We start from the raw sequence: 27021 nt of genomic DNA, 5'->3' as shown, positions 1-27021 counted from the left end.
TCAGAGAGAAGTGTCTGCTCTGATTACCAAGGAAAGCATCGCAAAAGAAAGGATGATTGACCCCAATCTGTAAGAAGAGTAAAATTTTGTCATGAAAAGGGGTTGTAGATGAAACAATATTATAGAAGGAGAGTGTCTGTGAAAATACAAAATAATGAAAAAATATGATAAATTTTAGGGAATGACAAATAAAATTTATGGTATGCCTATTAGTCTTCTGGGCTGCCTTTAAAAAGTTCCAAAAACTGAGTGACAAGAGAAATTTATTGTCTCACAGTTCTGGAGGCCAGAAACCTGAGATTAAGGTGTCCACAGGGTTGGTTCGCTCTGGGGGCTATGAGGAAGAATTAATTCCATGCCTCTCTCCTAGCTTTTGGTAGTTTGCTGGCAATTTTTGGTATTCTTTGGCTTGTAGATTCATCACCCAAATCCCTGACCTCATCTTCATATGGCTTTCTTCTTATGTACATGTCTGTCTCTGTTTCCAAATTTTCCCCTTTTTATGAAGAAACTCATCATTGAATTAAAGCCCATCCTAATTACCTCATTTTAAAAAATTTATCTTTACTGTTGAAAGTATTACAGATCCCCCTCCCCCCTCCCCCAATGACCCCTTCCACCACCTCCCAGGTATTCACCACACTATTCACCTCCATAAAGATCCTGTTTTCAAATAAGGTCACATTCTGAGGTACTGGGAGTCAAGGGCCTCATATGACTTCTTGGGGGTCACAGTTCAATGCATAACAGTATGAGTATGTCTAGAATACAAGATTTATGAGAAGGTAGGATGGGGAAAAGAGGAAGTGGATACACCCATAGACATGGGGACAGAAAGATGGGCCTAAATACTTAAAGATAAGTACCTTCTAAGTAGAAACAAAAACACTTGTTCCAAATGTACAATTTACAATGTGTTTTAAGGATAGAGATCAGTACTCTCTAATCGCAACCAGAGAATTGGGTTGTGTCACAACTAAACATAGACTTAAGGAATGTGGGATAGTGTACTTAATTATTCAATCTTTAGTTTCTCAAATCTGAAGAAAAATTATTGTCTCTAAAGTAATAATATTTAAAAATGAGAATCACTGAAGTGCAGATATTAGTAAAGTTAAACTACTTATTGAAATAAAATAGACATGAATCCTAGAGCTCAGAAGATTTTTTTTCATTTCTTTTAAAATAATTATTCACTGAACTTCAACCATTTTGATTAGCAGCTTATTCAGGGGCAGCTCTCCTCTCTCAATCTCTGCTTTTTCTCCAAGTTATCATGCTTCATGGATTTATTTCCTATTTCACTCAACCTAGTTTCCATGATTTTGGAAAGCACAGTCCCCTGCCTTCTGTTACATCTGCTGTGAACTCCCCAAGCCATGCTTGAATCCGGTCACCCACTTACTTCACTCCCACACCCTGACTGTTGAGTACCATGGGTGTCCTCCAGCACCAGCTGGGCAGTGTAGTTCCTCTCAGTAGACAGCTTCCAGACCCAGCTGAGCTGTCAGTGCTGCTCACCAGACTGTACACATGAACCTTCTCCCTGCCTGGGAGAAGCCTTTCCAGAACTCCAGTCTCCTCAAGGTCTCTTCTCCACTGCTGTCCCTTTCTGTTAGCTAATGGGCATATTTTAACTTCACACAGAAAAATGAGACTTTCTGGTTTTCCCTCCCTCTAATTACTGTTCAGATGTCTTCATTAAAATTTGTGAATTTCTAAGTGCACATGCTTTCTTACCTCTACTTTTACAGAAAACGTTCACCTCTCTACAGCAGGTCTAGTTCTTAGATTGGTGACATTGCTTCCATCTTAGTTATTTTCTTGGACTTCGTCTGACCTGCTACTTTTAGCATTTGTCCCTCTTTCTCCCAACTGGCTCCTTCTGAATACACCATAAATATATTAATGCTTCATAACATAAAATCTCCTTGCTCATCCACATGTTCTTTCCAAGGAATACCCCCTTGTTCAAGAGGGAAGTAAGTAATCTCTGACTCTATGCCATTAGTTTCTCTGAGTGATTTTTAAACTTACTTAGGTCTGGATTCCAGACCTACTGCCCCACTGACCCACATCTGCAACTCCAGTGTCATTTTTAGTTCAATTGATATTTCTACAACATACTCTGCTTACTCAACAGCTTGCTTGGGATATACCTCAAGGACTCCAAAAAACATATCCTAAGTTGAACTTTACAACCTATCCTTCTTCCCGTTCAGTGTTTTGGGGAATATCACGCAAGAAAACAAGCTAGAAATCTGGATGTTTTCTGATACTCTTCTGTCCTTTTAATCTTTTATGTTTAAATAGTTACCAAATCTTTAGACCTCTTTTGGTATTTAAATGTGCTGTAGTTAAATGTGCATGATTTTTCACTGAGCTATTAAAATAAATTTCAAACTGATTTTTATGTTTCTTACAAGCTTAACAAAAAAACAAAAACATTAACTTCCCCTTCATGGCCTAGGATAAATTCAATCTCCTTAGATGGCATTAAAAGGCTTTCCTTTCTGGTTTGACTGATGTCTAAATTGTCTTTATCACAGGCTCACCACAGACTCCCTGGTGAAAGCTATAAAATGTTTCTTCAGAAAATTGCACATTCTCTCATGAACACAAGCTCACAATTTCTTGTAATGATATGAAGGCCGTTCACAGACTCCCTGAGATCTATGTATGAGTGCCATGGTCCAAACCAATCTCTTGCCACATTCTCCAACACCTTCAGCAATACCAAAATACTTATATTTCCCGCTTAATACCATATTGTTTTTGGCTTCATGAGGTGCCCCCCTCTCACAACCCTGCCTGCCTCATTCACTTGAGGAACAAAATAAAACTCACTCATTGCCAGTCCTGGCCAGTTTGGCTCAGTGGTTAGGGTGTCGGCCTGAGGACTGAAGGGTCCTGGGTTTGATTCCAGCCCAGGGCACGTACAATGGTTGCAGGCTCCATCCCTGGCCCTGGTTGGGCCCTTGAGGGAGGCAACTAGTTGATGTATCTCTCTCACACACACGTCTGGGTTATTCCTCTCCTTTAATACCTTATTAGAAATGACTTGTATCAAAAGATAATAAAATAACCAATGGTAGACAGTGTAACCTTAAGGCTAAAGAGCCTTGAAGTGAGAATGACATGGGTTCAGATGCATGGCAGAAATTGACAAATCTGAGAAAAGTAAACTATCTCCTGGCCCAGGCACTGAGAATTTACTTTTGAGGAAGATAAATTTCTTTTGTCAAATTAGTACTATTTGAGGCTTTCTGATGGAAGGAACATTTAAGTTGGTTTGAAAAGCTGTAGAGAATTTGGGAATACAAAGACTGGAGGTGAAGAAGAAGACAAGTGGTAATTCTCAGACCTTGATGACATTTACTAAGATATAGAAATTAGACTTTTGATTCTGTCATTAAATTCTTTTTACAGTACTATGTTAAGCCCAAGAATTTAAATTTCATGTGACTCATGTCACTTACTCCCTGACCTTACTCCCTTTATTTCTTATTAGAAAGGTGATTTTCTAATATTCATGCTGAGTCCACTTTTCTAATTGTCCGTTCATCATTATATTTAATGACTTGAAAGACTTGAGGCATTATTTCCTCAAGTGTGTTTTTAGGAAATCTAATCTTGTGGGAGACTTATTAAGAAAGTATTCTATGGGTTAACAGGCTTGTGGCTCACAACAGTGTGGTAAAGGCTCTGAGAAGTTCTGTAGTGAAGAAACTTACCTTGTTTAACTCATCACTCCACAACTTATTTGACTATAGAACTCCCTTTTCCATAATAGCTGTTACTATCTCAAAGGACTATTTCTACACACTTTGGGGTATTATAATGAATTATGAATATTCATCTGGTATGAGCTCTTTTTCCAAATAGAACTATTTTTAAGCATCCATGCCCGGCCGGGTGTGGCTCAGTGGTTGAGCGTTGGCCTACGATCCAGGCGACTGGGGTTCGATTCCCAGTCAGGGCACATGCCCAGGTTGCGGTCTCAATCCCCAGTCGGGGGCGTGCAGGAGGCAGCTGATCAATGACTCTCTCATCATTGATGTTTCTGTCTCTCTCTCTCCCTCTTCTTTGCTCTCTCTGAAATCAATAAAGATATATTAAAAAAAAAAAAGCATCCAAGCTATTTTACATTTTTATTCACATCTTAAAGACTCCAAAATACTCCTTAACTCAAAGTATTTATATCATATGTCATATATATGTTTTAAAGACTTTTATGAACCTATTGTAAGAGAACTATTTTAATAAATTGCAAAAAATCATATTATAGTATCACAGATCTTTTGGAACCAAAACAATGGCTAGATTTCAAATGGTTTTCCCCTTCACAATACATTTGAGGAAACTGAAGCCTAGGAAAGCTTAAGAACTTTGTGAATATTATGGAGAGATTCTGTAGTAGAACCAAAGCTTAGAAGTGGATGTCTTGAGTAAGAGCCCAAAACTCTTTTGTTGCTCACTAATCAAATTAATTGCCTAATAATATATTTATAAATAATGAGACTGATCCTGTTTGTTATGACAGTTGATACTTTTTATGACTTAAGTTTAGAAACAGAAACTAGAAGAGCTTATGTAAATGTCCAATTTCTACTGCATAATCATTACTAACCATTGTTGAAATAATATTTGGCCTAATTGAGAACAAGACCTTTCAAATAACTTAGAAATAAAATTGTAATATTCAGAAGAAATATTTTTTAAAGATCTAGAATTTGGGAACTATTAACTTACAAAATATGCAGTGGAAGTCAGATTCTTTTTATTTCTACTTGATTGTTTAGTTTTTCATTTAATAAGATGTTTTCATACAACATGAAACCACTCTTGGGGATCAAAATCATTAGGAGAACATGGCGGATTGTGCTTATTAGTTGATTCTAACCAGTTCTGTGGTTTAAGCATAATTTCTTTTTTTAAAGCAGGGACATTTCCATCTGTTAGGAAATATTAAAATTTAAAATTTGTTTCCACTATGGCACTATAGCATAACCCCTTCCTTGCTCACTTTGGAAAAATTAGGAGATATTGTGCCTGCAATCAATCACATAAAAACAAATTTGAGAGGGGACGTTTATGTTATCTTCTCCTGAAATAAAATCACTGTCTTTTATTATAATTTCATTTTACTACTACGAATACCAGGTTATAAGATAGACTTTGGGAGCTGTCAAGGTATAAAGACACAGGATCCTACATTTCTTTTCCTTGAAAGTGAGTATGTGTCTATGTAGAAAACCTCTTTAAGTGCAGGAAACACATCCAGCCTTTTGAAGATTAAGGAACTAACACACCATGTACAGTGTTTTAACTAGACAATGTTAAGTGCAAAATGGGAGTTCATGCACTTAGCTCTAACATGTTTGCAACTTTATCACCATGTGGAAAATTAATGTTGTAAAGTCAAACGTGACAATAAAAGAAATAAGGTAACTCTGTGAAAGAATAAGATATATTTGCCAAAGTGTATACTCAGATGCTGAATCATTAATAATAATATATGTTATGTTGAGAAATCACATGTGCAAATTAAAAAAATTTTTAATCTTTTAGATATTCTACTCTCCCCTGGCCCTCTTTGTACCACCTTCAGTATATGCTGTTCATCTTCAGTTCAATCTCCTCTACCAATTTTGGATCCACACAGAGGTAAATCCTTTCTTTTTTAAAAGTTTTATACCTAAATAGCCTGAAGCAATGTCCTGGAAATCCACTAGCAGCTGATTTATTGTGTAAGAAAATCTTTGTCTGCATTCTTTAAGGAGAAACATCTGTTCATTTTTATTCCTTTTTACTGAATATATATTGCACAGTTTATAAGAAGCAATGAGGCCAGTTGGTCTCAATTAAATAAAATGATTTTTTGAACTATTAAGTAACAAAACATTTTAATACTTTATTCAATACAATATCTTCCTGTTTTACAGTTTATTAAACATTGTATGCCAAAAGATATTGAAATTTATTTTAATATAAAGATACAAATTTATGAATAAAACTTATGTATGTTTATAAGTATATGTAATATTTATATATATTTATAATAATTTCTTTTATAATATAATTTAGTATTACATATTAATAAATATTTGATTACATATGTAAATATATAATATTTATACATAATATAAGTGGGAAGTTCTTTAAAATTTCTTAACAAAATTTTAATGCCTAAATAAATTATAAAAATATTTTCTGTTTGGAATTTTGCTTTAATTTTAGAGCTTGAATTTTATTTAAAAGGTGTTCAATATATTGTTAGGATTTTTGTTTTTTATTTCACCAGAAAAGTGAACAAATATAATTTCTTGGGTCTTCTGTGGTATCTCAAATTGTCAGACTTGAATGTTTGCAGAAAGATCATTAAGCAACTGATTGGTTTATGAACTATTGTACTGATCTGGTTGTTAAGTACCAAAAAATCACAGACCCAGAAAAATTCTTACTTATACACATGAGAACCCTTTCAAGCATTTGGTATTTATTGGAAGCCCTTTGAAGTTCTGTAGGAAGCACGTTGACAGGTGTTGCAACTGGTTGAACAATACCGCAAATCACAGCTGCATTAGATGCCAAAGCTCTATGCAACAAAGAGCATTATTTCTTTAATCTACAGTATTTCATGCTACTGATTTGCTTGGAATAAAGAGACTGTTACCATGACTTTGGGCATATGTGGCATTATTTGAAGATCTGTTATGAAATAGCATCGCATTTTATGGTAGTTGACATACATCAAACAGTCAATACTACAACCATCTGAAAGAGTTGTTGAGGCCAATTCTGACTCTAGAGGTCAAAGACCAAATTTGTTTAAATCACTGAGGGAAGCTTTGCAATGATTTATATGGAGGGGTTAAAGGAGAATTACATTTTTATAACAGCTCTGCTCCAGGTCATGCCATGTGTTGGGTCAGGTATTAGTTTGGATACAGAACAATGGTGCCTAAGTAACTTCTGCCTTTTCCTGTGTCCCTGCAAGAGGATCGCGAGCCAGGGTTTAAGTTCTATCTCAGGAAGAAAGGGAGAGGGGAGGAAAGCTAGTGGTGAGGCATTTTTTTCCATCTCAGAACCTCCAGGTGGCTTCTCTTCCAACTCAAAAGCAGTGCATTAGAATCTCTCAGTTGTGTTGTGCATCATACTTTTGAGGGTACCATATAATGTGTAGTTATTATAGTTGAGCTGCATCGGGAGCAAGAGCACATTTTTTGAAATTAAGGTTTGGATCTTAGAATTTTAAATTATATTATTATCTGTGAATATATTTCTAATGGTTTCTTTTTGCAACTGTATATTTAATTACATTTATTATTATAGACAGCATACTATGATTTGTTTACAAATAATACAGTCATTTAGGAAGTAAAACCAAGAGATTTATAACAGTGGTTGCTTCTAGAGAAAGGGGCAAGTGAAATAGAGAAGACAACCTTTGTGTGTGTGTGTGTTTTTATAAGTCTTATCAGGCACTTGCCTTACTTTTTCAATTAAAGATTAATACACATTCTATTTAAAAATGAAAAATAAAAACTGAAAATAATGGCCTCAGTCTAAAAAATATATCCACTTTTTGACCCTCCAGGCCACTTGAGCACTGCTTAATTTCAGGCATCATACTTGGGGATTCATTCACAGAAACAATATACGAGCCACAGACAGGACAATGTTGGCCAAAGAGCTCTGTGCATTCCTGAATGGAAATTTGATTCTTACAGTTGTTTCACTTCACTGACCTCCATAAAATCAGTTCTCACTCTGAAGGGAATCTGGCCATAAGGAGGTACTGATTTTCCAAAAGTGAAAAAAAGTTCACTCCCTTCAATCAATCAGGTTATCATAAGATGGACAAAGGAACAAAATAAAAACATGTTTTTGAAAAATTATATATGAAGGAAAAAATAGCTCATAAAACAAACTGAAGAGTTTATAATGAAATTTTTTGTCTACTTTTGATTTACTTGGATGAAAAAACAACAGCATCTCTTCTTCTCTTTTGACAGTTACAAAAGAGGGGGGTGGGGGTGAAAGGGGTCTTAATACATGGTGACGGGAGAAGATACGACTTTGAGTGGTGGGCACAGAGAGCAATATACAGATCTTGTAACATAGAAACCCACACCTGAAACCTATATGTTCATATTAATGACTGTCAGCCCAATACATTTAATAAAGTGTTATTATAAAAAAGAAAGTTACAAAAGATTCTGCTTGAAACTTTGTTGCTTAATTTTCATGACTACATTTTTGTTTATTGTTTGTTCATTTGAAATGTGAGCAGCACATAGTCATACTCTTTCCTCGTGAGTATGCTAACGACAATTAAGAAGTCTTTTTATTTAATACATGTTTTAAGTTTCATATATGTGGAATTTTGTGATATTAGATGATATTTGGGTGTTAGCTGATTTCTACAGTACAGTGGTAATAGTAACATTATCTATTACCTAGATTTTTGGGGAAGAATATTTGGGATGGCTGTGAGAGAAGTATTAGAATAAGATATTAACATAATTTTGTTTATTCTAATGGATAAAGAGCTATCATATGGTTATATTTCTCTAATAACTAATGTTGAGCAGCATTGTACGTATTTATTGGACATTCATATCATTGCTTTAATGAGCTGTCTGTACAAGCTCTTATCTATTTTTTATTGAGTTGTTTGCCTAATTGATTTGTTTGAATTCTTTATAGATTCTGGATATAAGCATATAAGCTTTCACAAGCTTTCTACAATCTGCTATTAAGCCCATTTAGTAGATTTCTCACATCAGACATTAGACTTTAAGTTCTAGAATTTTTATTTATTTAGAAATAGTTTTCATTTCTCTGTTGAGATTGTCTATTTGTCGCTTAGTTACTATATGTTATTTAAGTCTTAATAACAATTAATTTAAAATTATTGTCTGCTAATTCTAACAACTGAGTCATATACAGGTCTACTTCAATTGACTTTTTGTTTGGTTTTGCTTGATTTGGATCACATTTTTCTTCTTTATTTGTCTAGTAACTTATTAGCCAACATTTATGGCAAATTTATTGTATAGACTCTAGATTATGTTATAGTCCTCTTCCCACTCCTTAATTTTATTGTAAAAGGTGGTGAAATAATTGGCTAACCATCCTGTGTTTCTAGAAGCTTTGATTTACACTTTGTTAGGACATGTAGATATTTAATTACTGTCTTTAGTCTTGGGGCATATTTCTTATCCTTGGCAGTCTTTCATTTTAGAGTGAGGTCTGTTATAAAGCCCATTTCACTTGGTAGGATTTGAACTCCAAACTCTGTCTAGCCAACAACAGGCAGCAATTGAAATCCCTGCTCAGCAATTTTCTAGCTTTTTTCCTTGCTGCTTTTCACCAGGTTCCCTAGTGCCTTGTTCTATGCATGAGTTATTTAAAAGTCAACCAAGACTCTTAATTCAATTCAAGAGTAAGGTTTGAGGGAGATGTGTGTGCAGATAGTGTGACTCCTCCTTCTGTGATTCCTTGAAGGGGAAGAGGGAAAGGTTTCCCCTTTCTATTTCCAGTTCTTAGATCAAAGCTCCCTCTGACTCCTAAACTAATGAGACTGGAACTTTCTCTTTGAGCTCTACCCCACCCCCACCCCCCTTTTCCTTGCACCAGACGTGCTATAAGACAGCTATTCTATTAGCATGTTACTTTGCCAGCTATATCCACCAAACACAAATATTGCCATCAGTGACCTAATTGACAAGCTTTGGAGAAAACAAATTTTCATTAGCCACACTTTATCAATTGTCCCAATCAAATCTTTTCGCTGGGAATATATTTATGGTAGACCTAATATAGTAATGGCCATTAGAAATTAAAGTATAGGAGAACTGCAGAAATGCAGTGTGCAAAATTAGAAAGCAAAAGAACTATGCAGTAGAACTGGGAAGCAATTAACTAGAGTGACAATCGAAGTCAGAGATGTGCAGAAGCTAGGCGGTATAGAGAGGATAGGAAAATGTAGCTCTATGGCAGCAAAAACAATCGAGTGGTAGCCACATGAGCAGAGATTTAAGAGATTTGACTTTTTAAGGCTACAACTAAATAAAGTGTTTTGCTTATTGCCCTTTTGTACCCAGCATTATGGCTTTTATGGAAGCCTGGCAGTACTTATATTTTCTTCTAAATATTATGGAGTCTACTCTAGACCCAGTCATGTGCAAAAATTTATTTTTATTTTAAGCATGTATATCAGTTTTATTCTATCTTTTAAATAAACCATTGATGAAGAATAAAATCACAATTTTTATGACATGAATTTTAACTCATGATCGTAGAGAAGCATGTTTAGTTTGTCTCCAGTTTCTATAGCTGTTATTTTGTTCTCTGTGTAGGTGAGAACTGTATTGAAATTTTAAGCCAGTCACAAAACAATCTCTCATTAACAAATTAATATTTATTTTGCATAAAGAAAGATGACACTGGGAATTACATTTGAATATTTTAGATACAATTATTAAAACTTACATATAAATACTGTGAGCACACAATTATTCATTTCAAGTGCTTTTTGAAAACATGAAAAATTTAAACTAAGTAATACCATTTGCAACATATAAAATGTGTTTTCCTTTAGTGACATCAGGTATTAAATTGCCTGGGTTCAGATTCTGACTTTATTCATTACTATCACTATAACCTTAGATACAACTTCCCTGTGCCTCTGTTTCCTCATATGTAAAATAAGGATGATGTAGATACATAGAATTGTTGTGTTTTTAGTACCACTATTGTCATTGTTATCTATTTCTGCAATCTAGATACCTATTGAATTGCATGTCACATACTAATCATTCCTAGCGATCATTTATGATTAGTCATGTCTATTTGATGACTTAATTTTAATGTAATCCATACTGCAGCATAAATTATTAATATGAATGAATGCAGATGGATTTCAGACTTAAAAACATAATTTATTGCTATACTAATTTACTTTAAAAATGCATCCAGAATCATGGAATTCTGATCACGAAGTGCATTGCTTGGGTTTTTGTTATAATCTTTCTTTTTAAATTCAAAAACTAATCAATGTACAAAAGTATGAGATTTGCCAAGTTCAATATGTCTTTTTAAATATTTCAGTTATTATATCCCCCAGACATTCAATGACTGTCTATTGCATTCCTATTATTGCATGAGATAAGTAACGAAGACCAAAAAGGAGTAAAGATGGGAATATTCTGCATGAAGGAAAACTAGCTGAGATTGAAATGTATACATGTGAGAAAAAAATAAAATAAAAGACTGAAGTTTAGGAGAAGAAACAGTTACAGTCACCCCAGGCTAGGAATTCTCAGATACTGGTAATTATCATTAGTCTGATATGTCCCAAGAAAAATTTGATGGGAGGACATTTCTGTTTGTCTGTTTTTTTCCTTTTGTATGTCATATACTTCTTCAGAACTCACTATTTTTCAGGAAGCATTTTAAGCATTAACAAATACTATCTCATTAAATCTTCACAACAACTCTATGGAATTGGTTATACTATTTCCTCCAATTAAATATACCAAGTAACTTGCCCTGGGTCACATGATTAGTAAATGTCAAACCGGGGTTTTGTAACAGGTAGTCAGATTCCATATTTCTTGCTCTCATCCACTACACTATAAAGCTTCCTTCTAGATGGGTCATTTCTGATCTTAATGTTATAATATAATAGCCACTATGTGAAGCATCCAGTACGTTCCAAGCAAAAATGTTTTATTTAATTCCCATAAAATAATTTGAATCACTAAAGGCCAATTAAACTTTTATGGGTTGTAAAGAATGAATATAAATTCAAGTAACTTCAGTTAATGGGGCTTTATTTTAAGGGTACATGTAGAAGTTCATGGAGCAGGAAACCATTCCAGAAATTTAATAGACAATTTTAGAAAACTGGAATTTTTCTATTCACCGACTCTGTGACAAACACCATCCCTTCTAAAGCTAAGACTATTGAGATTCTACAGTTTATATAAGTAACATAGCTGGTTTCAGAGCTTGTGTTTTGGCCATTACTCACCCATCGCACTTCCTCTCCAATGTATTTATTTGGTTATGCCTCATTATACCTCAGCAGATGGCAACAGGGTTCATAAAGAACCTGTATGGCACAGTGAAAAGGCCAAGGCTGTGGGTTAGTTAACACAGAAATCAGTTGTAATCTTGCCTCTACCAAATTACTGTGTGAACTTTACACACATCTACTTGCTCCTCTTAAAATTTAATCTATTCTCAGAGGCTAGTCCCACTGAAAAGCCTTTGGTGATGTTCCATTGCTTGCTGAGTAAAACTCTAAATTTTTTGCATTTTATGTACTTCCTTCCAAATTGATCTCCTGATACACCTACTATTACTTTCCATCCTGTGCAATTCAGTCAGGCTAGACTGTTTTCCATTTCCCATATACATCTGATGCGTAATCATAGTTTCTCTCATTTTCATATTTTCCACACTTTGCTATTCTCTAGATTTTTTAAGGCCCAATTCAACGTCTCTCTTCTTCATAAAGTGTTTCCTCTTTGGAGAGCAAGTACCTATACAGCTCAGATTGTGTGTCAGTCACTACACTACGATTTCACAAAAGCTAATTATTTGAGCATTGTGAAACCCTATGTTCTCCATTCAAAGCGAGGACATTGAAACTATGTAGAGATTAAGGAACTTGCCTAATGTTGTTGCAGCTAGATGGTAGTAGATCCATGCTTCAAAGCCTGGTAAATAATTCTCCTTTTCTCATCTGAAATATGGTATCATTGATTTTATATCTCTTAGAGAAGTCCTAGTTTGCCCAGAACTGCTCCCAATATATGCCTATATTTTTGGCATAATTGTTAATAGCAAATCCTTCTACTCTCTTAAATTATTCATTATACCCTTGAGTTTTCCTCCTAAACTGCTCTTTGATCTCTCTTACTCTTTCCATTTCTATTGCCTCAACTTAATTTATGGTTCTATCATTGATTACCTAGATGCTTACAATAGAACTCTATTTATTTTCTATTCCTACAAACTCTTTTCTCTGCCATATATTTGCATACATCAACTGTGATGATCCTTTTAGAACCCAAATATCAAGGCACTCCAAACATGTGAACAAACATCAACAACAGGAATTTTTAAATGGCCCTCTGCCTACAAGATAAAAATCGAACACCTAGAATTCACCAATAGATTTCAGCGTCCTTAGAATATAAGCCATTCTTATTCCATTAACTGGTCCAGTTAAGCCACATTGCTTTTTGCTCCCTAAGCATAGCAAACACTTATTCATTCTCAGTATTTGCTCGTACTCTCTCTGTGAAGCTCTTTTTCCATTGCATCTTCATGATGCAATTCAACTACCTCCTCCTCTGGAATGTCTTTTTCATCTCCTAGTTTGAGTTAAGTGCACTATTTTTACACTACTCCTGTGTTTATTTCTATATCCATATTGGCAGTTAATGATTAAGAACATGAGCTGAATTGGGGGACATACATGAAATGACCCATTAGTTCCTGCATCTGGGGAGAATCCAATTAATGGTGATAAAGATTAATTCTTAAACCACTATATTGCATTTGTTGCTTAACTCTGTCTTCCATTATTCTCTGAGTTCCTTGAGGCTAGAAATGTCCCTTACCTATTATGTGAAAATATGTTTGTGTGTATATGTACATAAGTTATATAAAAACATTAATAAATACAAGTAAGTGTTTAAATAATTAACTCTAATGAACTATTTTTGATAATTATTAGTGTTAGATATTAATAAATATGTCCATATATATTTGTATTTATATGTGGAATATACTTATGCCCTAGATACCTTCCATTAACATTTGTTGATTAATGGATGTAGAAGCAACACTTGAAATTGGAAATTTGATCATAATGGCAGCCACAATGTACTGAGTTTTGGAATGAGCTGAATGTTTGAAGCATGCATTATATGACCACCTGGATTGGATTTTTTTTTTTTTTTTTTGGATTTTTGAACAAAAACTACTTAAGCTCTCAATTTATCAGTTACCTTCTTTTAACAGAATGTTATTACTACTAATAATAATGTGGTTCATTTTCTCACTGAGTGTCCAAACTGGTAAATATAAAATAGTGTTGCACAAGAATGAAGTTTTATGTGGTTATGCTTATGAATGTTTCCCATTCTCCTGTCAATTTAATAGGTGTTTTTAAAAAACAGTCCCTTGGAATCCACCTCCCTTTGAAGGAACACATTCAGCAGCTAGTTGCATTCATTTTTCCAGGAAAAGTCAAAAGTGTTATCCAAAATGTAAGCTGAGACAAATTTTTAAAAATATGCTAACTTGTCCAGCTCTTGTCCTCTTATTTGAGGAATAAAACAATCTTAAGTGACTAGAATCAGCCTTCAAGATAATTTATTATAAACACAGTCATTTAAAACTGTTGTTTATTGTATAAACATAGCCTAGTCTCATTCTTTTTAAAACTAAGCTTTTAACTCTTTAACCCTGTGGTATAGATTCATCAGAAATTTACTCCCTATGAAGCTCTTTATGATCCCAACAGTCCTGATTCTTCCAGATTGTTTTATTTCCAAACTAAAAATATTGTTTTTTCAGTCTTTAGTGTGGAAATTTAGCTACCTCCATATTACATGCTTACTGAAGTAGAAAACTGCCTAATCAGATAGGAAAACATTTGGCTGTGAATAAATCAGCATTTGCTGAGGATTTCAAAGTGTGAAAGTAGGCGGACAAGCACATATCCTAAGAGCTTTGCTTTCTCTTGCTTCCCTGTAGAGAAATCATAGGCTAACATGGCCACCACTGCCATCTGTCTAAATACTTGAGTTGTTGTCTTGAATTAACACAGCAGAACTAGTGAGGGATGTAATTAAGATTTTATTTTTACACTTTATCACCAGATGCTCTACAGTATAAATGATCTATAAATGTTCAGATTGATTAAGATTTTAACAAGGAAAACAATGAATGTTTAGAGATCAACTAATTCAGAACAAGAAGTGAAATTATTTTAATATGTCAATTTATAGTGCTCATAGTTATTTTCCTGTTTCTAAAACTTCAAATTAATTGCTGTAGATTTCCTTGACAGGGCAAAACATATTTCTATATATATTCAAATAATAAAATCTGATATTGTCACTCATTCCACCTTTAAGTTAAGAAATTGTTCAATTATCTTCTACTAAATGATAACTTTCATTGTTCCACGTTGTGATCTCTCAAAAGATCTTAACACAGGCACTCAATAAATATCTATTGAATAAATTCAACCCACATGGGGTTTTTTTTATTTCCATATAGTCAGTTGAAGAAGTTTATCAACAAGGTAGAATTTCCATAGCATGCCCCAGAAACAATCAATGAGACTATTTGCAAAGCTGCACTATTGGAAGCTAAACAAAACATATAACTTTACCAAAGGTAATTTGAAGCTTTTGACCTGGAAAGCAAATTCAAAATTTTGCATTTTAATTATTTAATTAAATTTATTGAGGTGACATTGGTTAATAAAATTATATAGGTTTCAAGTGTACAATTCTATATACATCATCTGTATTTTGCTCTGTGTGTTGACCACCCAAAGTCAGATCTCCTTCCTTCACTATATATTTAAACCCTTGCTTCTCGTTAGATAATTCTGGTGCTGCATATAAATTAAAATTGATTATAAATTCCAACATCTGCACTGTACAATATAGTAATTTAAAAAAGAAAAAAACAATGATTTTCTCATCCTTCCCCCCAAAACACAGAACAATTGAAAAAGATAACTTTTTTGTAAAACCCTTTTTTTTCTGAAATCATTTTACCATTCTTTTTTTTTTAAGTTTCTTTATCTTTATTGTTGAGAATATTACAGATGTCCCCTTTCTATCCCCACTGATCCCCTCCACCCCGCATTCATCCCACCCCCAGGCTTTCCCCATACCAATGTCTGTGTCCATGGGTTATGTTTATAAACATGTAAGTTCTTTGATTAATCTCTCCCCACCCACTCCTCCTCCCCACCTTCCCTCTGAGACCCCTCAGTCTGTCCCATGCTTCTGTGTCTCTGGATCCATTTTGTTCATCAGTTTATTTTGTTTATTATATTCCACATATAAGTGAGATCATGTGATATTTGTCTTTCTCTAACTGGCTTATTTCACTAAGCATAATACTCTCTAGTTCCCTCCATGCTGTGCCAAAGGCTAAAAGATCCTTCTTTTTTACAGCTACATAGTATTCCATGGTGTGAATGTGCCACAGCTTCTTTATCCACTCACCTACTGATGGGCACTTGGGCTGTTTCCAGATCTTAGCTATTATAAATTGTGCTGCTACAAACATAGGGGTGTGTAAGTTCTTTGTGATTGGTGTTTCGGGTTCCTGAGGATATATTCCTAGAAGTGGGATCACTGGGTCAAAAGGCAGGTCAGTTTTTAATCTTTTAAGGAAACACCATACTTCTTTCCATAGTGGCTGCACCAGTCTGCATTCCCACCAGCAGTGTCCTAGGGTAAACTTTTCTCCACACCCTCGCCAGCACTTGTAGTTCATTAACTTGTTGATGGAGCCATTCTGACAGGTGTGAGGTGATACCTCACTGTGGTTTTCACTTGCATCTCTCTGATAATAGTGATGTTGAACGTTTTTTCAAATGTCTCAGCCATTTGTATGTCCTCTTTGGAGAAGTGTCTATTTAGGTCCTTTGCCCATTTTTTAATTGTCTTCTTTTTGTTAAGTTGTAAGAGTTCCTTATATATTTTGGATATTAACCCTTCATCAGATGTGTCATTGGCAAATATGTTCTCCCATACAGTGGGCTCCCTTTTCATTTTGTTGATGGTTTCTTTTGCTGTGCAGAAGCTTTCTATTTTGATGCAGTCCCATTTGTTTGTTTTCTCCTTAGTTTCTCTTGCCCTAGGAGATGTATCAGCAAACATATTGCTATGAGAGATGTCTGAGATTTTGCTGCCTATGTTTTCCTCTAGGATTTTTATGGTTTCATGTCTCACATTTAAGTCTTTTATCCATTTTGAATTTACTTTTGTGTATGGTGTAAGTTGGTGGTCTAGTTTCATTTTTTTGCATGTACCTGTCCAATTTTCCCAACACCATTTATTGAAGAGACTGTCTTTACTCCATTGTATGTTCTTGCCTCCTTTGTCAAATATTAATTGACCATCATGGCATGGGTCAATTTCTGGTTCTCTGTTCTGTTCCACCAATCAATATATCTGTTCTTGTGCCAGTATGAGCCTGGTTTGATTACAGTGGCTTTGTAGCATAACTTGATACCTGGTATTGTGATCCCTCCAACTTTGTTCTTTCTCATGATTGCCGTGGCTATTCGGGGAAATTTTTGGTTCTATATACATTTTTGAAGTGTTTGTTCTAAATCTGTGAAATATGCTGTTGGCATTTTAATAGGGATTGCATTGAATTTACAGATTGCTTTGCATAGTATGGACATTTTAATGATGTTAATTCTTCCAATTCATGAACATGGTATATTCTTCCACTTGTTTAAATCTTCCTCTATTTCTTTTTTCAGTGTCCTATAGTTTTCCGAGTAAAGGTCTTTTACATCTTTGTTTAAGTTTATTCCTAGGTATCTTATTTTTTTAGTTGCAATGGGAGATAGGAGTGTTTTTTTAGGTTCTCTTCCTGAGAGTTCATTATTGGTGTATAAAAATGCCATCGATTTCTGGTGTTAATTTTGTATCCTGCTACCTTGCTGGATTTATTTATTAAATCTAGAAGTTTTTTGGTGGAGTCTTTATGATTCTCTATGTACAATATCATGTCATCTGCAGATAATGACAGTTTTGTTTCCTCCTTTCCAATTTGTATGCCTTTTATGTTTTCTTCTTGTCTGATTGCTGTGGCTAGGACTTCCAGTACTATGTTGAATAAGAGTGGGGAAAGTGGACACCCCTGTCTTGTAGGAACAAGGGGATCGTTTTACCTTTCCATTGAAAGGTCTAGTAGACTGTAAATAATCTTCCTGGTTATTTATTTCCTTTTAAAATTTATCACTTTCTTTCTTTTTACTTACAAAACCTAGTAAGTTTCATAGAAATTTAGTAAATTTTTGCTGAATGAATGAACTGGCTTACAAGAAAATACTTGCTCTGCTTATTATGCAAGTAGCTTTTAATAAGAAACTTTGATAAGAATTTATAAATACAGCTTTTAATAATCTTAAACATTATTTTCAGTGCTAAGAGAAAACCCTTATTGGTAGTTTGGTATTTAAAATTATTGTTGATTTGCACTTGAGTACATATTTAAAATATGATAAATATATTTAGAAGGATTAATGTATTAGTATACATTAACATACAGGTTTTATTCATGTATATTAACACATTAATATGTAGGTTTTCTGTCTATAAATGGGACTAACAAGCTGTAATATATTATTGAAAAGTCATAGACATATTTATAGCTCCCCACTTAATTCCAAAATGATATGCAGGGGCCTAAAGTTAATTATAAAGATACTTCTAAATAAAAGATTTTCCAAATTTTTTACACACAAATGCACATGCACACATGCTTAGATAGATAAAGAGTTGAAAGAAAAAAAGGAAAGGATGAGAAAAAAGAGGAGAGGAAGGAAGGAAGGGAAGAAGGGAGGAAGGGACAGACAGAGGGAAGAAGGAAATAAAAAAGAAAGGAAAATTTGGCGAGGAAAAAAGCCAGCTAATCATGGTATAACTATTAGTCCACTTAATTTTAGTTTGGGTTTGCATTGAATCTTGCTACTAATTTAGCTGAAATGTTTTGTCATTTTTATACTGCACTTCAAGCATATATTTCTCAGTTACATATAACATAACCATGATTTTTATATCAGATGATAAATGTATTAGGAGCTGGTTTAGTATTTCCCTTAAATACTGACTGCAGTGAAACATGGAGGCCCACGTTGGTAGGGGTCCCTCTGGAACATCAATCTTGTGCGATGCTGTGAAGAAAAGTCCTGACCAGTTAGAGTCAATGTCGACACTCCAACCTATGCTCATCTGAATGCAGGCATTTTCCTACTACGGAGATTTTATTTCACTTTACCCTCAAGCCAGTCACTCCTCAGCATTTATCATATTGTTAGCACATTCGTTTTTATAATGAGGATTCTGTAAAGCATATGCTTCTGAGGACATATTTTCCCTATTATGATTTTTTCCTCCCAGACAGGAAGCATGAATATTTGTAAGCATCTCTTATTTGGAAAGAACATTATAATTAAGTGTAGGCATCTGCCTCCTTCCTGACAAGTAAGTGGTTATAAAATATTCCTATGGCCTTTCAGTAATATGTTCCAGCATTTTGAGTACCCATTTTCAGATAATATGACATTCCCAATATTATTCTAAAATTGAACAAAAGAATAGAATTCAAAGGGTTTTTAAAAATTATATTTAGAATTTCTTTTCTCCAACCTCAATAGTAACAGTGAGGGGAAAGGAGGCAATTTTCCAAGCAATTCAGACAAACAAAATAATTTTGTTTTGAATTAACTGAATGTTTTTGTTAAAAATAAGCCTTGTCTTTCAACTTGACCATTGGTTAATTGTTCTTGTATTCTTAAGCGAACTACAAAAATCTAACCAGTCAATGCTTTCCAATCAGAAGAATCATAAAAATAATTAAGAAATGTGTAAAATGAAATAATTTCATAAGAAATCATTATAGACAGGACTTAATTTAGAGTATTTATTTTGATGCTTTATAGAGTTCAACTTTAGTGACTTTTCAATTTCAGTTTGGAAAGACCTATAGAGATTTGTTCTTCAGGTAATACAAGGTAGTCAGAAAACTTGAGAAACCGATATCATGAAAGAGTTAATTTCAATCAGTTCATAGTAGGCATTTAATTATTTGATGTACCACATGTACGTAGTTTATCAATTTCCAGAGCAAAATTATTACAAGCTTGTAACCTAGATACAGTGGAAGTTTCGTTAATCTTTTAGGTCTCTAAGTCGTTCAACTCACTCAGTGTGACTATAAGGCAAGGGGGACAGGGTCATAAGAACTTTCAAAAGAAAGTTCAAAGTCACTTGGTGATATGGAAACTATATTTTTCATCTTTGGCTCCTTTCATTGAAACTGAAACCTGCACAAACCTGTACTGAGACAACCTAAAAATAATTCAAGAAATTCACCTGCCAATGATCAACAGAATTCAGTTATCCCATCATCTAGCCTCTATGGTTTTTATTTGTTTGTTTTTTGGTATTTTAGCTATTTATCTTAATTTTCCAATTCACTAGATCAAAGATCATGTTTGGACTTGCTTTCTTTGGCTTTAAACTCTAAGGGCATTCAGACTCATGTTTGCCTTTAGCCTTGGGAGTGACCACCAGGCTCATTTCCTAATACACCCTTTCCTTCGACTTCCAAATGAGAAGACAGAAATTATATAATGCTCTTCTTCTGAACTGCCGAGAATGAAGCACAGCGGGACATTCATATCCATAACACAGAGTCTCTCAGCCTCAGCACTATCGACATTTTGAACCAGATAGTTCCTATTTGGGGGGCTGTGCTGTGCTTTCTAGGATATTTAGCAGCACTAAGAAATACCATTCACTAGGTTACAGTCACACTTATTCCAGTTGTGAGAGGCAAACATATCTCCAGACATTGCCAAATGTCCCTTGAGAACACAGTCATCTCATTTGAGAACCACTACTGTAAAGACATAGGGGTGGAGGTCATAAGGTGGATTTATCTACTCTACGTAATCTTGTTGAGTAATTACTACATGCAAGGCAATGTTATATATGCTGTGAGAAACTTAAGGAAGGGTGAAAACACAATCTCTGTCCTCGTGGAACTTGCAATATAATACTGTAAATAAACACAAATAACTAATACAGAGAACAGCATGGCATAAAAATTAACAATGCCTCAATGCATATTCAAAGAAAGGAAAACAAAATTCTCATTTGAAAAATCAAGCAGAGTATTTGGAAAATTTAGGTAGGTTTGAAGGAAGAGAAGGATTCCAGTAGGTCAGGATGGAAGGTTAAAGTCTTAGAGGCAGTAGAAAGAGAACATTGGAAATCAGTCTTGAAGAGTGAACAGCTAGGAATGCCAAATGTTCGGGACTTTATTTAGTTCATTATGAGGAGAATTTTGTTGTTGTTATTTTATTTTTGATGAGAAAAAGTGACTTGATGAGAAAGTGGCACAGTCTCATGGCCCCTGTTTAATTGCTTTTAGACTTAACTCTTTTTCCCACCTCCACCATAAACTATGGAGGGAGAAATGAATTTGTAACAAGTTCAGCAAATGATTCAGAGCGCTTCTGCTAGAAAAAAAGTTAATCAATAGAATGCAGGGAGCTTATTATTATAAAATTATTTTTATTTTTTTATTTTTAATAGTAATTATTATACAAGTAAAAACAGCCTAAGAAGTGATCTCTTTTGGAAAACAGTGATTTCAAAAAAATGTTACTGTTTTTGAAATCTGAGTGAGAAATTAACACTTAAGTTTTAATAATAATGAAATTAAAAACATAAGAAGAGCAAAGAAATTAATCTGAAGTTCTCTGTTTAGGACATTGGTTCTTAACTTTTGCGGATTTATGTATCCCATAGAATATATGATGCAAAGGGTAATTTCCTTCCCAGAGAAATACCCATAGACACATATTCATAAAATTTGGCATGAGACTTCAGGGTGTTCTTGATCTTATGAAGCCCATCCATAGCCATACTAGGCATCCATGGTCCTCAGATTATAAACCCTGAAAAAAAACTACAGGATGCATTGGTGGAAGACCCAAGAAGCACCAAAAGTGCCTAAAATGCCACGAGGAGCAGTATAGAAGCTGAAATCCTTGCACTCGTTATAAATTCCTGGATTCATTTTAATGTAAATGTAATAAAAAAGCATTTAATTATTATTTTCCATTGAAGGTCTAAAAGATTAAATTACTTTTATTTGATAAAAAAATTGCTTAATATCTTAAAATCAAAATGATAGAAAAATAGAAAGATTCCTGAGGTATAATGAAAAAGACTCTAAGCTTTCTCCCAAGCTGTTTAAACTTGTACTAGTAATTTAATTTCTCTGAACTTCATATGTATGCTTTTTTAAAATAATAAAATATTGGACTATATTATTTTTAAGTCCTCTGTATGTTCTAAAATTCCATAATTTAAATTAATACATTTAAATCTAAAGACAAGACAAACAACTTCTAAAAATGAAAATAGCTGCAGTTATTTCCACAGTAGTTTCCTGAAGCGGCTCAAAGCTAGCTGTGCTGGAATTGCTAAATGACTCAATTTGCAAAAGTGGGCGATAATTGAGTTGTTACGCTCAACCATTATTAATTATTAATGACTTCTCTTTGACTTTGAATCAGAAGGGTTTTCAAGCGGAGAAGTTCTGACTGGGCTGTCTGAATGATGAATCATCTCCCACACGGAGGTGGTCTTTCCCAGCTCCAAGGTACTCATAGGCACTACCAGGAAATTTAACTGTGGTTGCCTGTGTTGTTCTTGGCTTTTAACTTAAAAAAACACGAAAGGAGCTTTCAATATTGCTATCACTGTGCTTTAGCCTGCAGGAGCAGAAGATTTTCTTTGAGGAAAAGCGCTTGACGTTAAAAAACAATGCGCTCAGCCAAGGCCCCAGTCATCTGAATGCACTCACCATTTGTGTGGCTTTCAATCTGGCTGCACACACATGCCAGGACCAAGAATCAGAAATGCATCTGGGTCGCAGAAGCCGGCCCTGGAGTCTCCTCCACCCCCTTTTGTTGTCTGTTTTTGTAGCATATGTTAGGCACCAAGGAGACAAACAAAGATAAAATGCTATTCTCTTTTCCCGTCTGATTCTCTGCCAGAGACACAAATCCCAACCAAAGCGTCGAATTTCAACGTTCTGACCACCGAGAAACCCCACTTTCTTGTTCTCTGTCCATCACCACTCTTTTCAGCAAATATTTTTCCACCAAGTACAAAGCAACGTAGTCTAATAAAATACAGGGTTCTTTCTCCCTACTCCTTTTCCAGTGCCTGGCCATTAATACTGTGTTTGTGACATAATATTTCGTAGAAATGCCATCTGATATAAAGGCTATCTATTCACAGTATTTTGAACTCCCGAAATTAAAAAATATAGATAGTCCTTTGTCTATGAGTTCTGTTCTAGGAATTAATAATAAAGTCTGTTGTTTGCATCTCATAAAACATTTCTCATGAAATAACTTTAAAAATGGTGATAGAGCTCCAGATTAGAAGAGAGGCCTAAATTAACATGCAACATGTAATATTACACATGCTTTGCATGCAGGCGTTTCTGTCTGTTCCACATGGAAACTGAGAATCCCTCCGGTGGGTTAATGGTGGGTCTAATAAGGAGATGGAGGCACCTGCCCCATGGAGGGATGCAGCACTGCTATGTGTCCACACTGCCCCAGTTTCTACTTCAGTAGGAAACAGGGCCCCACAAGCTGAGGATGGTGTGGTTCCTGTGGCTCTTTATATTTGCAGAGCGCTGGTAAATTGGGTGTTTTAATGTCAGAGATTAAACAATGGTTAAGCCCTGCTATATAAAGAATTGTAATCTAGAAGTATGTTTGGGACTTTAGGGATCTGTTTGAACTGAGCACTACTGTATATTAGAGTAACAATTTCTTTCACTTAAAATTTTATCTTAAAGTCTTCAAATATTCAAAAAAGTAAAATTAATAATGGAATGAATTTATGTATCTCTATCACTCCCATTAAAAAATCATTATGGTTTTGATTAACTTGCATCAGCTATCCTTTTTTTATTTTTATTTTTTATTGCCAAATATTTTGTAGCAAAACCTAGATCTCATGTCATTATACTTCAGTTATACAACTCTATAAAAGTTACATTTTCTACACAATGACAATGCATTATAAGTCTCAGTAAAATAGTGCTTTTATCATATAATACTCTTTTTATAATCAATTTTCCACATTGCCTATAAAATGTCTCATATGTTTAGTTTGTTCAAATTGGTATTCAAACAGGATTTCCACACTACATTGGTTGTTATGTATCTGAAATATTGTTTCATCTTAAGCAATCCCATCTGACTTTCTTTTCCTTGTCACTGACTTGTTACCAAATTCATATCAGGGTTATGATTTCCTTAAGGGTCATTTAAATATTTGTTTGTAACTCATATATCCTCTAAAAGGAACTTAACACTAGAGGTGAGTGATTTTTAAAAATATCATAACAATGTATCGATGTTTGTCATTGGCAGGCTCTAATAAATCAATTTAGATAGTGATTGGAGAAAAGTAAAATATTCTGTTATCTACTGTGATCTGTGGAAGAAAGAATAATGTAATTGAGATTTAGAGGCTTCCAACATTGCCCAATATTAATTATATAACATACTAATTGTCTTACACATGGCCTGCTATTCGTGTTTATCACACCTAACCTGGTTCCTATACTCCTTAGGATTTGCAGCCTCTGGAACAGTGGATGTTTCTTGCAACTGAGAAATGTTGCAAGAAAACATTATAGAGTTATTTACCAGATTTTAAGGGACTTTAATTATATTTAAAAAGCCCCCTTTATATAGTTGACTTTGATATGTGCCTCTATTCAATAAATAACAGCTACAGTAGTAATTTGTTTTTACATGGCTGATTATTGGGTGAAACCAAACTCAGAAAATAAATAGAATGCTGTATTTTTCTCTCCCTTATTCATGTTCTGGTAACATAAATCATCAAAGGCATAGTTGAAGGGTGAAAAATAAAATGGGAGATGCATGCCTTGGTAACTGTGCCATTTTATGGTACCGTTTTAAATTCTCAGAACACTATTATATAAGTACTGTTATTACCTCCATTTTAAAGATGACAAAGTGAAGTTATAAAAAGCTTAAGTTATTTTTCCAACAACAGAGTAATAAATGGAGAACCCAGGAACCAAATTGAGGCATTCTAGCTCTTAATTAACAATAGACTCTCAGAATAGATTTATGAACTTATTTTCAGCACCAAGTGATAGAAAAACTTCTAATTCTGATGTCAACCCTGAAACTTGGGATATATCTTAACCCATGTGGAGTTTTAATGTGAGTACTTATATATTGCATATGCATTTACTAATAATTGTGTATATAAATAAATATTCCTTTTGCTTTAAACAGGTCATTGATAACCTTGGTCCTTTGGAACTGATCCTTAACACTCCCAGCCATCACAGGGTTCATCATGGTAAGGAAATTTGATCTCTTTCTTTCCTTTTTCATTTATTTAAAAATTATATTATTTTGCATCATTTCATTGCAATTACCCAATGTAGTCACTACACACTGTGCAAATAAGCATTGCTTCTCCTTTGAATGTGGACAATCCTCATCTCCAAAGCAAGAACCAGACACACACACACATACACACACAACACACAAACCAACAACAACGACCAAAAAAACCCACCAACAGTTTATCTGGCTGTGGATTTTTCTTTTTGCCTGAATTTTCTCAGGTTTAGTGGAGGGGGGAAAAAGAGTTAAACCGCTGAGTGGATGGATATATACTTTATATCTTGAAGGCCACTCTTTGACCCCATGCTGAGAATCATTCCTGTCTAGAGCCAGAGAGTTCCTGGTCTTGAAAACTGTTGGGGTTTGAGAAAAGCCTAATAAACAACATTTGGCCTTCCTGCTGCAGTTCTGTGAACAAATCCTCCATGAACTGCATTTGTCTGACAAAGAGAAAGTCCTATGTGGCTAGAGCCTAAAGTTTAAAGATAACGGCTGAAGAAATAATAGAAATTTTCGCATTGTGCACCAAAAGCCCTGGGCAAGAACGTGCATATCAGCATGCCTTGTAACAGGAGAAAAAGGGACGGAATTCCCATGTTAGCAGCAGTAGAACAGATAAAGTGCAGAATATTCACGAAATGGAAAACCGTATCCCAATGACAACACCCAAACTATTGTGGCACACCATGGCATGAATAAATCTCACAAACATATTGCTGAGAGAAGGAAGCTGGTAACAGGTAATAAAAGAAGAAACACTATTATTCCGTTTGATAAGTTCCCAGCAGTCAGACAGCCCTGGAGAACTGAGGGTCTGCCTTCCCAAGGGAGCAGGTCCCTTTCCCACGGCAGGGGACAGAGGGGGAGCCCAAGCTCCCCAGGGAGACGAGAAGACACTGTGAGGCTGCACGTGGTCAGTGTCCTCCACGTTCACCAGTCATTCCCCTACCACGAGGGCATCATGAGTGAAGGGTGGCGAGGCCAAGGGTATTCTACTCTGGGGGTCCCTCCACACAAAAGGAAACATATAAGGCGTGGGGAAGAGCAAGCCCACACTGAAGAAGAAATAGAGCGACATTCCTCTGACCTCAGGGCACCGACCTTCCCACACCCGTTGCTGTGCATCAGCCTCAGCACTGTTCACATTCTCATGTGAATTTTCACAGGACCAGGCTGCTCTTTGTTTGGGTAAGGGAAGGGGGCTGTCCTGTGCATGATAGCATGCTGGTCTCTACATGCCAGATGCCAGGGATGTCACCTTGCAGTTGTGACCGCCAGCAAGGCTTCAGACACTGCCTCGTGTCCCGAAGGGCCACTGTTGACACCGGGCACGACACGGGCTGTGCGTCTGTGGACCGGCCGCACCCCGCCTGTGCCCGGGGACAGACTTGTCCTGCGACCCTCACTTGCATTTGCATGTAGGGAAGGTGTGTAAAGAAATGACACATGAAGCAGTGACTTTGCTGGAGTAGCGGTTTAGTGCGTTAATAATCTTTATTCTTTACAATTTCTGGGCATGCTTGCGTTCTTTATTATTAGTACATAAATTAGGCCCAGCTGTTTAAATTATAATTTGACTACTTTGGAATGGAAAAATATCATATATGAGTAAATAAAAAAGTTGAAGGTGACATGATTTTCACGTATGTCTTTTATAATTTAAAAAATAGTCATGTCTCACTCTAAGTAGAAAATTTTCTTTCTGGAAAAGATGCAGAGAAAACGAGTAGATGTAA

At 35.0% G+C, this 27021-nt stretch overlaps 1 protein-coding gene across 1 annotated transcript in view; it reads left to right on the top strand.

The window, feature by feature from the left end:
- The window catches only part of AGMO (alkylglycerol monooxygenase), a 266690-nt gene that overhangs the window by 99845 nt on the left and 139824 nt on the right, over positions 1 to 27021 (top strand). Inside the window, exons 5-6 of the mRNA XM_081147091.1 lie at positions 5572 to 5667; positions 25169 to 25235. Of these exons, the coding sequence (XP_081003217.1) occupies positions 5572 to 5667; positions 25169 to 25235 (163 nt within the window). The remainder of the gene's footprint in view (positions 1 to 5571; positions 5668 to 25168; positions 25236 to 27021) is intronic.

This window comes from Miniopterus schreibersii, assembly GCF_964146895.1.
Source record: "Miniopterus schreibersii genome assembly, chromosome: 9".
NCBI lineage: Eukaryota > Metazoa > Chordata > Mammalia > Chiroptera > Miniopteridae > Miniopterus > Miniopterus schreibersii.
The sequence above is the reverse complement of the archived record's forward strand: the minus strand, read 5'-3'. Positions and strand labels throughout refer to the sequence as shown.